The following is a 13,645-nucleotide window of genomic DNA, read 5'->3' as shown; positions in this document are numbered from 1 at the left end:
AAGTAATACTTGTATTATCCTATTTTTCTGTATTAGTAAATGTTCCTAATGTGAGAGTAGGTTAAATGAAAAACAGAGGAATATGCTATCATGTGATGTGTTTATATCCAGGGCATCTGATGTGTACATATGCTTTTTTACAGTCTTTGTTCACAAAATCCATTTACTGACTGTAGTTAAATATTTTCACCGAACTATACTGGAAAAGTAGCATCTATTACAGCTATTTGACACCTGATTATAAGTCCAAAATCAACAGTATCAATTTTGCTGTAAGACCAAAACCACCTGGGTCTATGCTATTTCATCCCATTAATTGAAAGAAAGGACAATACATTTCTCATTTTCTGGATAATGCAAATTTGGGAAGGTCAAGTCTTTCATCCGCTGGGACATTTAAAGCAAAATGGTTAGGACCTGATGGTTCTCCAGATGGTGTTGGATAACTCCTCATCATTCCTAACCATTGACTGTGTTGGCTGCATCTGATGGAAGATTAGTCCAACAACATCTGGAGGACTATGGGGTTCCTTGTCTATTATATTTAAATTCCCCACTAGAGGTCAGTTAAGCATCTCTTTATTTTCCTGGTAGAGAAAAAAATTGTTATAAGGTTAGTTGCTTCCTGCTCTCTCCTACCTTAGAGATAAATGACATTTGGTAGAATATTTTTTACATGGAACTTAGCAGTGGTTGTCTTATCCTGTGTCGAGGCACATGGATATATATTTTGCACTAATGGGATGTAATGATGCATCCTATTGAAGCAAATGTAGGAGATGATATCAGTGTGGAAAATTCAGAACCTAAACACAAATACTCAAATGAATTTACTTTATTAAATATGAATAACTAATTGCAAAGCACAGCTCAGTGTTAATTATCACAGTGACTTCTGCAGAAGAAAGTTGAAAGGAAATAAACTTTCTATAGAATGAACAATTGGATAAAGAATTAGAGTGCACTTTCCATTACATTTATACTAATTTAATTATTTCCTTTGTTAATTAAACAAATGAAAAATTAGCAATTTCTGGAACATGTCAGGAAGTGAGATCTTCATAGGATTACCTATGGACTGTTTTTATAGTAGATGCCTTTTGATTTTAACATTAATGAGTTAATACTAATTAACCCTTAATTAAATTAATATAATAGATTAATAAATACTGATTTATTATAAGTGGTCTTCAAACTGAACAATAAGGTAAGTTAGGATCCTAAAATTCAAGGCAAGAACTCTGAATAGATTTTGTTAATAACAAGAGAATGCTGTTGTTAATATCCACAAACATTGAACAATTGGAAATAATAAACCTTGCTGCATAAAGTTAGGACGAAGTACTGAGTTTACAGTATCTGGCCAGGAAATTGTCCTTGGACTAATAACAAGAGGCACAGTGAAGTGGCAAACTATTAAAAAATTCCAAAGAATATTGTGGCACCTTAAAATCTCTACCAGATTTGTTATGAAATATACTTTCATGGATGTCCTTCTGAAAACCTGTACAACTGATTTGAAATTCAGTACTATAAAGCATACGTGTGTAGTTTTGCTTTCAAGTATACATGTGTAGGATTGGGTTGCAAAAATCTGAAGGATTAGTTTGTAGATTTCAAGCTTCTCTATACAAGAAGTTACAATATGACTTTTTTGGAATCTCTAATTTTTCAGCAGTTATTGTTCTTATAAATGTGGAATAAAAATTCAGGTATGGAATCGTTATTTTTCCATTTAAAAAAAATTATCAGCCCTTTATCGAAGAAATTTTTAAAAGGGGAAGATTAAAAGAAAAAAAGACTTGTAAACTTGTATTTAGTGTGCCGTAATGGGGAAAGTGACCATATGTAATGAATGGGGTTACTTAGGATATGGCAGTCTGATCCAAAAAACATTTATTGAAAATAACGTTCACTTGTGTACAGAGATGTTTCCTACTGAATGAAATAATTTACACTTCATAGAATATCTCTATTCAGATTTTTTAAAATGCTAATCACCTACCTTGTAAAGACTAAATCATTACTAAACAATGTGCATGAAATACCAGTAACTACTACTAAAACCAAGAGATTCATTCTTCTATATGAAAAAAAAAACATAAATTATCGAGACCTTTTTTCTTAGAATAAAACTTAAAATGTGCAAGGATTAAGACATTTTGAGTTCAGTGGAACTTATTTCTGAGTAAACATGTTTCAGATGCTAAATTTGTTTAGGCTTTTGCTGAAAGCCGTTAAAGCTTCTGATTTCCCCAGTAGGCATGCATAACATTTCAGGGTTAGTGTGTTTTATGGCTGTATGTTACCAGTTTCGTATTTGGTTTTGACATGAAGTGAGTAGATACAGAAGGAACTTTTCTCTTAGGACTGAATTGCACTAAATTTCAGGAATGTTCAAGAAGTATTACAGAAAACTGTAAAGCTGTTGCATGTTCTTTCTTGATTTTTTTTTTTAAAGTCAACTGGAAGCAAGTTGAAGCAAGCTGATACCAGACAGTTAAATAGAAATTCTGCTTTCTGGGTGAATAAAACTGTTTCCTGGTACTGACTATGTTTTATAACCTTCCTATATATAGTAACCCTTACAAAAGCTGCGCGGTGTACTAGTTTCACCGGGAGCACAATTATGACATTATTTTCACTGTCATTGTCCAGTTTTAGCGCAGAGTGCTTATTTAAATATATGTCCAGCTGGAATTAAATAAAACCTAAATCCAAATAAACTGCAAAATTTGTTTACTTTAAACTGTGAGGTTCCCAAGCAAACATTTGCATATCTTCACAATGGCAGGTGATTTTGAGTTTTTCTCATCCTTGACTTTTGTGTCTCCCAGATTTCTAACAGCTAGCTGAAGTTCATGTTTTGCTTGATTAGCATTGTTTTACTCTAGAGCAGTGTTGTCCAAACTTGGCCACTTTAAGATGAGTGGACTTCAACTCATGGCTGGCTGGGGAATTCTGGGAGTTGAAGTCCACTCATCTTAAAGTGGCCAGGTTTGGACAACACTGCTCTAGATGAACCAAATCTGGACTGTCAAAACTGAGGTGATTGTGAGATGGCAGCACACTTTTGCTGCTACCATTTTTACGGCTCAGATCTGGTCACCCGGCATACTCATTTGTTTATTTACTTAGCAAAACACAATCTTGTTAGGCACTGATAGGAGAGAGTTAGGATGAGGCACAAGCTACTTCTACCTGCTAAAGCAATGTATTGCTGGCACAGCAAGCTATCAGTAGAACAGTGATCTGCCATCGTTAGGGCTAAAAATGGGGAGAAGAAAAGCTACGTCAAAGAAAGAGTTGAGTCACACCATCTTCCAGACGGACTAGGGGCCTGTTAGGGTGATAGTACTGTACAAAGTTAGTTCAGGCTAAGAGTCCCTCGCTAATTTCTAACATCTTGAATTCATTGGGAGCTCTAAAAATACCATCTCCCTCTATCTGTGCTGATAGGATTTAGATTTAGCAAAGATACAGCCAGCATTATCTCAGTCAGATGGGCCATTTTGGTTAACTACTTCTGCATGTAGATGTCCCATATATGTTTTCTGGTCAACTCACAAAAGCATTATATATAAAATTATATAATATAACACACTATCCTGAACAATGTAGACTATAAAATATACATTACTGGCTTGGCACTGTAATGCCAGAAAATAATATTATGCAAACTTCTCTGGGGAAAATATTTCATTATCATGGTGCCACTATCTGCTTCAACAAATATGCCTTGGGGTCAGTGAAGAAGACCTTAAGTTTTTTCATTAATGGATTTAGTATATATGACCATGAAAATAAAATGCTAGTACTGTGCATATCTTCCAAACCAGTTCTGTGCAATCACATAGTCCCTTTTATTAGGCCAAGCAAAATGTTACAAAATAGCATGTAAGTTTACAAGTTCTCAGGTATGTTTCTTCAGTCCAGGTGATAAACATAGCAAATATGGAATAGCTAAGATACTGCACAGAACCCTCAAACTCCCAGGCCTCTGGTAGAGGACCTGAGATTGAGGAAGACACATACCACCCATAGGGGTGAGAGCGGATTTTTTTTTTTAAATGAATGAAAGTCATAGACAAGTTGCATGCAAAATGAAATGCATGAGAGATAACCTGAATTGAATAAAAGTTCAGACTTTCTCGCTTGGAAGGTAGGGTAATAATTTAACAAAAACATGACAGAATGGAATAAATGAACAAATGCAACTAATGGTGGGTCATGTCCATTGGGGCTGGTAGAGTAAAGAAAAGAGTAGCCAATTGTATCAGAAAGATTTTGTTTTCTTCCTATCTCTTTTTTGGCAATGATGTTAAAAGTACTTGGATACTGCAAGTATCACCTAATTGAACTTAAATATAATTTTCTACTGTGATTTAGTTTGATTTACCTTGGTTCAGTAGGCTCATGAATCTGATTCCCAGAATGGTGAGAAAAGCATAGTTTCCCTACCATTGCTCTCAGACACCACAATTATGTCACTGTTCCAAGATGAGACAAGCACAGGATTAGGGATTGACACTGATGGGAAAGAGTGTAGACATATATTTGAAAAAGTTGTAGAAGGTCAGATGTACTTTTAAAACATGACTTTACTGGACTACAGGTTATTGATTGAATGGCTTGTCATCATCATAGCAATCACGTTGGCACTGGCATTACAGCTTATGTGTTTTGAAAGAGGAAAGAGGAGGAGGGCAGGAGAGACAGAGAAAGGGCCACCATGGAAAGAAAAGAAGGAAAATGACTGAAATGAAAAGAGAACAACAATTTTATCCTATGCCGATTCAAGAAAACTTTAGTAGGAACTGTATTCTTCAGTTGTCAGTACACAGTCTACATTCTTATGTAAGAATTCATTTCTTTTTCCAGGAGAACTTCTATTCTTAATTGTGTTGAATTATATTAATGATACTAAAGTCACAAATAACAATGTGTTCATTTTCCTTGGAAATATATATATACATTTCAATATATTAAAAATATATATTCAAGGATATTAGATACACTATTGGTTGTGTGTCTAATTATTGAGAGAGGTTTGAAGAGAAAAATGTCTAGGAAAAAGATGACTGGAAATAGATGCCTAGATATTTAAATGCCTTTATATGGTAGTTGTCAGTTTTCCAACTATGGGGTGGCTGGCATGCAGCCTAGTAAATATAACAACTTTGGCTTTTGTGTGGTTGATTTCCAGCACTTTAGATCAACAGTAAGATGGTAGCACCTGGAGATTGTGTTCCAGTCCCACTTAGTATAGAGACAGAATAACAGCACCATTGCCATATAAGAGAATGAAACTGGTTTGCAAGGCAGAGGAGGGACTGACATTCCTATAAGCTGGGTTTTACTTTGGAGACAGCGACTATCACTTCTCACTCCACATTTATTTGGAATCAATATTTGCTGTTTATAACAGCAACTGTAGAAAATGCTTACTTTTCTGGCTTGTGTAAAAGGCAGGAGCATTCTCAGAACTTGTTCTGGGTTTTACTTGGCAGAGTATGAGGAAGTGTAGAAATGCCAAGCCAGAATCCTGTTAGACTGTGTGTTCTGGGCTTTGCTGTCTGCTTTGCTTGGCCAAGCTAGCTTCTTGCTCGTACAGCTGCTGGATGGTAGAGGCAGAGCAAGAACAATTTCTGACAGCAATTCAGCAAGCCATGAGACTTGCACATTCAAAGCTGGAGCCCTGTCAGAACTCTGGGCTTAATGAGGACATGTTCTGACAGCAATCCTGCTTTCTTTGCACCCCCATCCCAAAATAATTCAGTCATGCTTCCTATTTTCCCATAATACCCTGGTGAGTCATGATCCACAGTTTGAAAACCCCTGGCTTAAAGTATGATGTCCCATTAAGTTTTACATGGAAGGATATTGAATCCCACCTTGGCTATTTATCAGTTGTTTACCAGGAGGTAAAATGGTTTGATGCCGCAATATTAGTAGAATCCAAATTATTTCTAATAGCTCAACTTCATTGGTTGTTGGTGAGCTGCCCAGAGTCCTTGAGAGTCGGGCAGTGTATATGTTTAATAAGTAATAATAATAATTTGCAATCTGACCATTTTTACTATTCTATCAAATGGCTAGAGGAGACAAAGCATCACTTTTGCTTAATTGCTTCCCCAATGTACACATGCTGCTCCCAGGTTTCGTTTTTGGTCACTCACTCACACACTCACAGCCTGTTGAGGCACGTGGATCTTGTCAGCCCCCCTTGCTTTCTACCTGGGTTTTCCAGATAGGTGTGGCTTGAGCAGACAAGACACACAGCCCTGGTCAACAGCTGGGAAATAATCAGGAACACACACACAAATCACTTCCAACCGAACACTGAGGCACAAGAGGTTTTTTGTAATGCACGGAGACCCAGTGAATTTAAAGTAACAGCAAAACTTTACTGGTTGCAAGGTACGTTTGCTCTTTCTCACACACACACACATACACACATGCTCATCCACACTTACCCACATCCTTCCCAACTAGGCTGCCAGGCACTAGCTAGAGGGAGGGAAGCCACCAAGTCTGGATCCAAAGACGACTCAGACGACTCCCAGTGGGCAGGCTTTGGGACCCCTTTTATCTCCAAAAGTCCTTGCTTTGTTGATTCACAAGTCTGGCACCTGTGATGGGATTGGGGTAGGGGTTTCCAGGTGCTCAGGCCCAACTTCTTTTGTCTGGTTCAGGTCACGTTTTTCCTTTGTTTCCTTAACGACTTGCTTCCTTCTTATCTACCTTCCCGATGGACTCTCACAGGCAAGATCCCTAACTTTTTGTCCTCTCTGCTTACGTACCTGCTTCATCTTTAGGTTATGGCAGCTTCAGCCTAGTCTCACACCAACCAGAAGAAATTTTAAAGGTTTTCCCATCCCTGTCTTGATAATCCTTTCTGCATCAGGACCTTTATTTTTGCATCCCATTAATGTTTGACAGACCTACATGAATAACAATAATATCATACTTAATATTTGCTTAATTGTCTCTGGATTTAATAAGAACACAATGCATGTATACATAAAGGTGCCTTACCCTGAATCAGACCTTCCATATGCAATGATTTTCAGGTCCGTGAAAAGCTGTTTTGTGCAGAAGCCCAGAATAAATGATTTATTGTAATATATTCTGTGCATCTCTAAAATCTATAAGGAATGATGGGGAAAATCCTTTAGAAAATATTTAATTGTCAGCTGCAATTGTCATGTATTGACTATAGTGCTTTAATAATATTCCTCATTGGATGTAAACTGGTGTACTATGCATAATGTATTCAATTTCTTAGTATATTTGATATGCTTGAAATAAATTTCAGTACAATTTTCATCATTACCAAAGGAGGAAGCTGAGCTGCTTGGGTGACTGCAGATTTATGATACTTACTTGTCATAGAAAGCGTATATTCAACATCTTGATACTATTACGAACTTAGGCAGTTTGACTATTGGCTTTTCTTCCAGTTCATGTCTGACTAAGTGGAAGCAATGTTACATGCTCCAAGATGTAGAGGATGGTCTTTGGAAGGTTTACATGATTCTCTACTTTCTTTGATGTTCAGAGGAAATTATTTCTTATAACTTTTGAAATAGTCCCAGGATTCCCTCCTACCTTCTCACTGCAGGGAAGAATGTCTGATGTAGGACATACTGAGTTTATTTCAATGCCTCTTTTTTTCTTCTTATGAAGTAGTAAACAATTTTTGTTTTGGCATCAGGGAGAGAAAAAAACATGCAAATTAGAAAAGTCATTATTTTTTCCCTACAGTCAGAAGGCAGCACATGGGACTGTTTTGTACCAAGGTTATAATATGCAGACATTTTATCCCGGAATAACTAGAATATGAATAAACTCCCACATATTTAGAGCAAAAAGCTCAATAATTCACATGCAGCCTAGGTGCTTGTGAGGGAAAGCTGTGAAATTAATAGGAGGCCTTTTACGTTTTCCCTGGGAAAATGTTTTGCTGTAAACACAACTTTCTGCATAGTGTCAGGGCCAAGAATTTGGAGAGGCCATCATCATCACTATCAACACAGTCCTTGCTTCCTAAATGTTAATTCTGTTGTCTATCTTAACCACTGTTATTATTTGATATTTAAAAATGCTTCACGCTGCATAAAAAACAAACATTTGTAAAAAGAAAATAATGATACAGGGAAAAAAGCAGTATTAAAATATCTAATTTGATTAGTATAACAGTAACCATCATGTTTATAATAAAAAAAAATTCTGTCACTTAGTTGGCAATAATGCTAATTCTCCATTTCTCCTACTCTGCAAGACTCTGTGTTTTAGCGTTCAGTTAATTTTCTCCAATATTTTTATACGTATGATTTCAGATTACACAGAGAATTGGCAAGCGCTTCTCTTTCGACTTTTCTCTAGAAAGCTGTCTGACCCCTAATTACAAAACAAACAAAACATCACTTATTTTTTACAAAACAAACCAGTACAAACCAGCAGACCCTGAGACAGGATTAGAAACTCCATTCAGAACTGTCAGAAGAGTTAATTTTAAGGCTCGAAATATGGAGTTGACTAAAAAAGTTTGATTGATGGCACAGTTACAGATCTCAAACCTCTTACGCCTACGATAAGTATCTGAGAGGGTACTTTTGACTGAGTTTGCCCAGTTGTTTGAACGCTACCTGCAGTAGTAGGCAGGAAGCCTGTTCTTTTAAGAATAGAACCCAGGGTAGTAATAGGAAAATGAACAGATAGGTGGAGGGTGGAGAAAATACGATATGTTCAAGTTAGCATGCCTTCCTGATCCTCTTGGGCTTTGTCACTCCCTGTAGCTGATAATGCTGAGGTGCAAACCTTTATATATAAACTCATATGTAAAGGCTAGCATGGACATATTGTTTATAGGTAGTCCTTGTTTAGCAACCGCAATTGGGACCAGCAACTCAATTGTTAAGTGAAGTGGTCGCTAAGTGAAACCACAACTGTATTTACAATCTTACTTCAGCTTTTCTTTGCTTTACAGACCTGCAAAAGTGGTAAATACAAGAACTGGTCACAAAGTTATTTTTTCATCACCATCGTAACTGCAAACAGTTGCTAAATGAGTCGTTCACTAAATAAGCACTACCTGTTTTCAGTGCTTCCATTTTACCAGGAAGGAGAAACATGTAGTTGTTCAGATGTTCTTGAAATCAAGTACCTGTCAGTAGTGAAAGAGGATGGAAGTTGCAGCAACTGTAGTACCTATCTCTGCATGATCTGTGTTGATAAATCTGTACACAACTTCTTGGTGTTCAAGAAAAGAGTTAGGCAGTGACTCAAAAAGGCAAGACATAAGGAATCTTATGTGACTGTTGATAATAAAATACAAAATAGATGTGTCTTATTTAAATTGCATTTACTTAATATTGGCTTTATTTGAAACCAAACTGGACAACTTTCATTCAGAATTGACCTTCCCTTGCAATGGAATGGCTTGATATCCTTGTTCTCTGAGCTCATATATGTTTGGTCAACTAAACATTGACTTAAAATAAGATGATCAAAAACATTTTGCACTGCCACTTGCTGAAATACCATTTTTTCATATGACAGGTTAATCTGAGTCACAGAAAATCATAATGTAGTTTAATGTGCAAAAATATGGATGAAAATAGGTGGTGGACTCATGGTTGCCTTACAGATATGGCATCTCCACAAGTCTGGCATCAGCCACACTAATAAAATCCAATTCTGTTTTATAGCCTTGAATTTATGTGACTATAAAAGATCAAAGGATTTATGTCTCGCTGGACTAGGAGGTGTATAGTTCATGGCAAAAAAAAAAAAATCATCAAAAAGAACATTTAATTGTGAGGACTTTCATTTTAATCAGCTACAGCAATAAAGCAGTGGCTAGGTGTCCAAAAACATTCTCCAAGATCAGAGACAATCCATCCCATATACTCACTGTTCTTATTAGATCCATACAATGCCTCTTGCTTTACCATACTGTTGATCCTTCTCCTTCTGCAAATTGTTCGGTCATTAGTGTTTTCTCTCTTTGTTTTAAACACAAAATATGTCAGGACTTAGTAAGATTAATGATACAAAAAGCTTGCTCATTCAAGTGCTACAATTTTCTGAGAATACAAAGCTTTATGTAACTGTATCTCACTGAATAACAGAAGAAAAGCCGAGCATTCTAATTATCATTGTTCGTCTCCCCAGTGAAAAGCTTAACCTGTTAGGGAACTGTGTCTTGTGCATTGGAATGGCTTATATAAAATAGCCACAAAGAATGATTGAGTATCTGAAGAAAATCCCTGAAATTATCCTCTATTTCAGCATTGGTGGTATTTTTTATTTTTCTTTCTTTCTGCAATTTCTTACGTAGCAGGCAGGAGAATTAAAAGCATGGAAATAGCCAAGACTGTGGCCAATTATAGATCTAGACCTATGGCTAACAGAATTGGTAGAAAGGAATGAAGGCATATCCTATATAGGTTTCTTCTTAGAATTTAGATGTTACATTCTGCATATGAATCTCTCAGACCTTGGCAGACTCAGAAGAAATAGGTTTTCCAGCAACTATATTATTCCTCATAGGCTGAAGTCTCCTACCATTACTACAACTAATAATAACTTTGGGTGGCCAAAGTACAAGAAGGAGAGAGAGAGAGAGATTATTGATTGATTAGTCTTACGACCATATCAAATAAAATAAAATAAAGGTAAAATACAGTGTCTATTTCCAGGATAAATAGGTAAAAGAAAATACAGTAATAAAAGACATATATACTAAATAATCAACATTCAGATAAATATATTACATGGTACCCCAATCTGTTCAATATAACAGGTTCTTAACTGAACTGCCTTGTCTATAAATTATACAGTTAGCATTTCAAGGTTGAAGGGATGGGGCAGATGTTCGGATTATTCTAGCATTTTTTTCCCACTAGTAATAAAGATTTCCTAGACATCATCACACACACGCACACACACAAAGTCTTTCCAACGTGGACACATACATAAAAGGCTTGGACATTCTTCATCAATGGGCATCCGTCAACCCTCAAAAATAATTAAAAATAAATGTATAAATGCCAAGATGTCACGAGATTTTGGAACACATGCTCAATATTATATTGGGGAAGAATCTAAAACTTTGAAAGTTTTGAGTTGTATAATTGCTGAAATCTTGCATCATCTTGTAAGATTGGGGGCACTTTTCCTTCCTTCCTTCCTTCCTTCCTTCCTTCCTTCCTTCCTTCCTTCCTTCCTTCCTTCCTTCCTTCCTTCCTTCCTTCCTTCCTTCGGTATGCACTATATTATGTGAAGCATGAAAATGTTACTAACCACTGCTTTAATCCCCAAAATATTTCCAAAATGTTTGTTCTAGACCGTGTATGCTGGTCTCAGGCAGCCTGAGATAGTCAAAGGAGTTGACTATCAAAACTAGTTTGCCCACTTACTGCTTTCCCATACTCCCACCAAGCCAGCTTAAGTTTGGTGCTGCTTTTTAAATGGTGATGTCAGATTTAGAACATTACTATTACTGATGTTGTGAATGTACGCTAGATTTTTCAAAGACAGAACAGCTCCCAAGACAACTCTGCCTGTACAAAGGCATTATGACCAGGGATTCCTTCTGACCAGAACTTTTACATGGTTGCTGTAACCAGGATCTCTCAGTTTTGAACAACCTTGATGCAGGAGCTGTGTTAGTGGGTGGTTCCTTCCACCAATAAATGGACTAACAGAATGAAAGTACTAAGTAACATGAAAAGCTGGCACTCAGTTGTTCGCAAGAAAAAGGGCAGAACTGGAAGTGCACAATAATCTAACTAACATAGCATGGCATCTTATTTATCATAGACTCACAAGACAAAGAGTAATTAGTGCAGGTTAGCTTCCCCAAGCCTGCTGCCTTCCAGATACGTTGGACAAACTTTCTTATCCAGTATGTTCTTTGGCTATCAGGAGAATGTAAGCAGTTTAAGTCTGACACACCTGGAGAACAGTAGCTTGGGAAAGACCACTGTAAGCATCCTAAACTTTGTGCACAATAAATGAGGCAAAGGTTCACAATGGTTATACATTGACTTTTCAATATTCCTTCACAGTCTGAGTTTGAACTCAAAGTCTTTCATATTCGAGGAGAACATGCTTTATCAGTAACAAAGCTTGAGGAAGACATTCTGTATTTAAAAAATGAACTGGAAAATAAGTTATACAAGCAAAACGAAGAAGCAAAGGATGCCTGTGTATCCACTGAAGATGACAACCCACCAAAGTCATATAGAAATGTATGCATCCAGACAGATAGAGAAACCTTTATAAAGCCAAATGGAGATGAAACCCGGACACCCAAAAATAATCAAATAATTCCTAAGAAACTTTCTATACCTTATTTGAATAATAGTGTTTTGGCTTCAGCTGATCGGAAGGAAATATGCAGTTCTGGCCAGACTTCAGGGAATGTTTTTTCAAAGTTGGATCAAACATTGGCACCTCCTCCTCCACCACCTCCTCTTCCTCTCTCACTATCTGATTCAATCCCACCACCACCACCGTTGCTGCCAAGCTGGAGATCTGCCCATCCACCACCTCCACCACCACCACCACCACTTCCTGCAGCTTTTGGGGTTCATCAGCCATCTCTGCCTCCCCCACCAGGGCCACCTCCAACAGGAACGGGACCTCCTCCACCACCACCGCCACTGCCACTTGGCTCTAATATTTCTTCAATAAGTCAAGGTCCTCGAAAACCTGCAGTTGAACCCTCTTGTCCCATGAAGCCACTCTACTGGAACAGAATCCAAATAGCAGATAGCAGGTATAGTTATGTCTTCTTGTTTATACATAGAATATGGCATGGGGATATTGCATATCCATATACATGCGTAGGTGTATACGGGCGTGCAATTAACTAAACAAGTTACTTTAAGAGAAGTTTGAAATGCAAAGTAATTTGTTTAGGCTGCTTCATTATTATGAAATATTGTCCCCCATTAAGTCCTATGTTGTTTCATAGCATTCTTGTTCAGATCTGCACTTGGGGCTTATACAAAAATCTCATTTGACATGAAGTATTCCTAGTATGACTTGTGATATGTTTGCCTGTGAGGGCCCCAGACAAAAGGGGGAGGGTTGGGACATTGGTATTCTTGCAGCTTGCAGTAATATTGCTCAGAATTTTTTACTTCTTTGCTGCTCTGTTAAATGCATGTTAACTATTGAAAAGAGCAAAGCATTAATAGCAATGGAAAGATTATACACTGTAGCCAACTTTTCTGTGAAATCTGACACCTTTGGAATGGCAATTAACATCCCTAAAAGTAAATTGCTGAACCATGTCTTCCTTATCTGCCCTTGGTTCTCACTCCTACACTTTCTTTCTTCTTTCTTAAAATTTAAAAAAATACTTTGGATATGGTGGAATGATAAAACTCTTTCCCATTTCCCTGCTAATTAGTCTTAGTTGCAATATCACAGAGTTGCAATATCCATGCCATATAGCACCAGCCTGTGTATGACTGCTTGGAAGTAAATACTGTTGAGTGTGTAGAAACCTTCCCATTCTGTAGGTATATATATGATTGCAAGTTTAATTATTTGGCAACTCACTTTATTGTCATAGAAATATGTTTGTCAGTAATATCTCATCAGTCCATTTGCCACATTGGGTTTC

General features: G+C 37.0%; 1 protein-coding gene across 2 annotated transcripts in view; it reads left to right on the top strand.

Moving 5' to 3' along the window:
* Positions 1-13,645, top strand: part of FMN1 (formin 1) — a 134,084-nt gene that overhangs the window by 51,451 nt on the left and 68,988 nt on the right. For both annotated transcript variants that reach the window (XM_088145430.1, XM_088145431.1), the window contains one exon: positions 12,078-12,790. In XM_088145430.1, coding sequence (XP_088001556.1) covers positions 12,078-12,790 — 713 coding nt within the window. The remainder of the gene's footprint in view (positions 1-12,077; positions 12,791-13,645) is intronic.

Source organism: Python bivittatus, unplaced genomic scaffold (assembly GCF_059951505.1).
Source record: "Python bivittatus isolate LINGU-HERP-01145 unplaced genomic scaffold, Pbiv_v1 ctg000480_np1212, whole genome shotgun sequence".
NCBI classification, from domain to species: domain Eukaryota; kingdom Metazoa; phylum Chordata; class Lepidosauria; order Squamata; family Pythonidae; genus Python; species Python bivittatus.
This window is presented reverse-complemented; position numbering and strand designations above follow the sequence as displayed.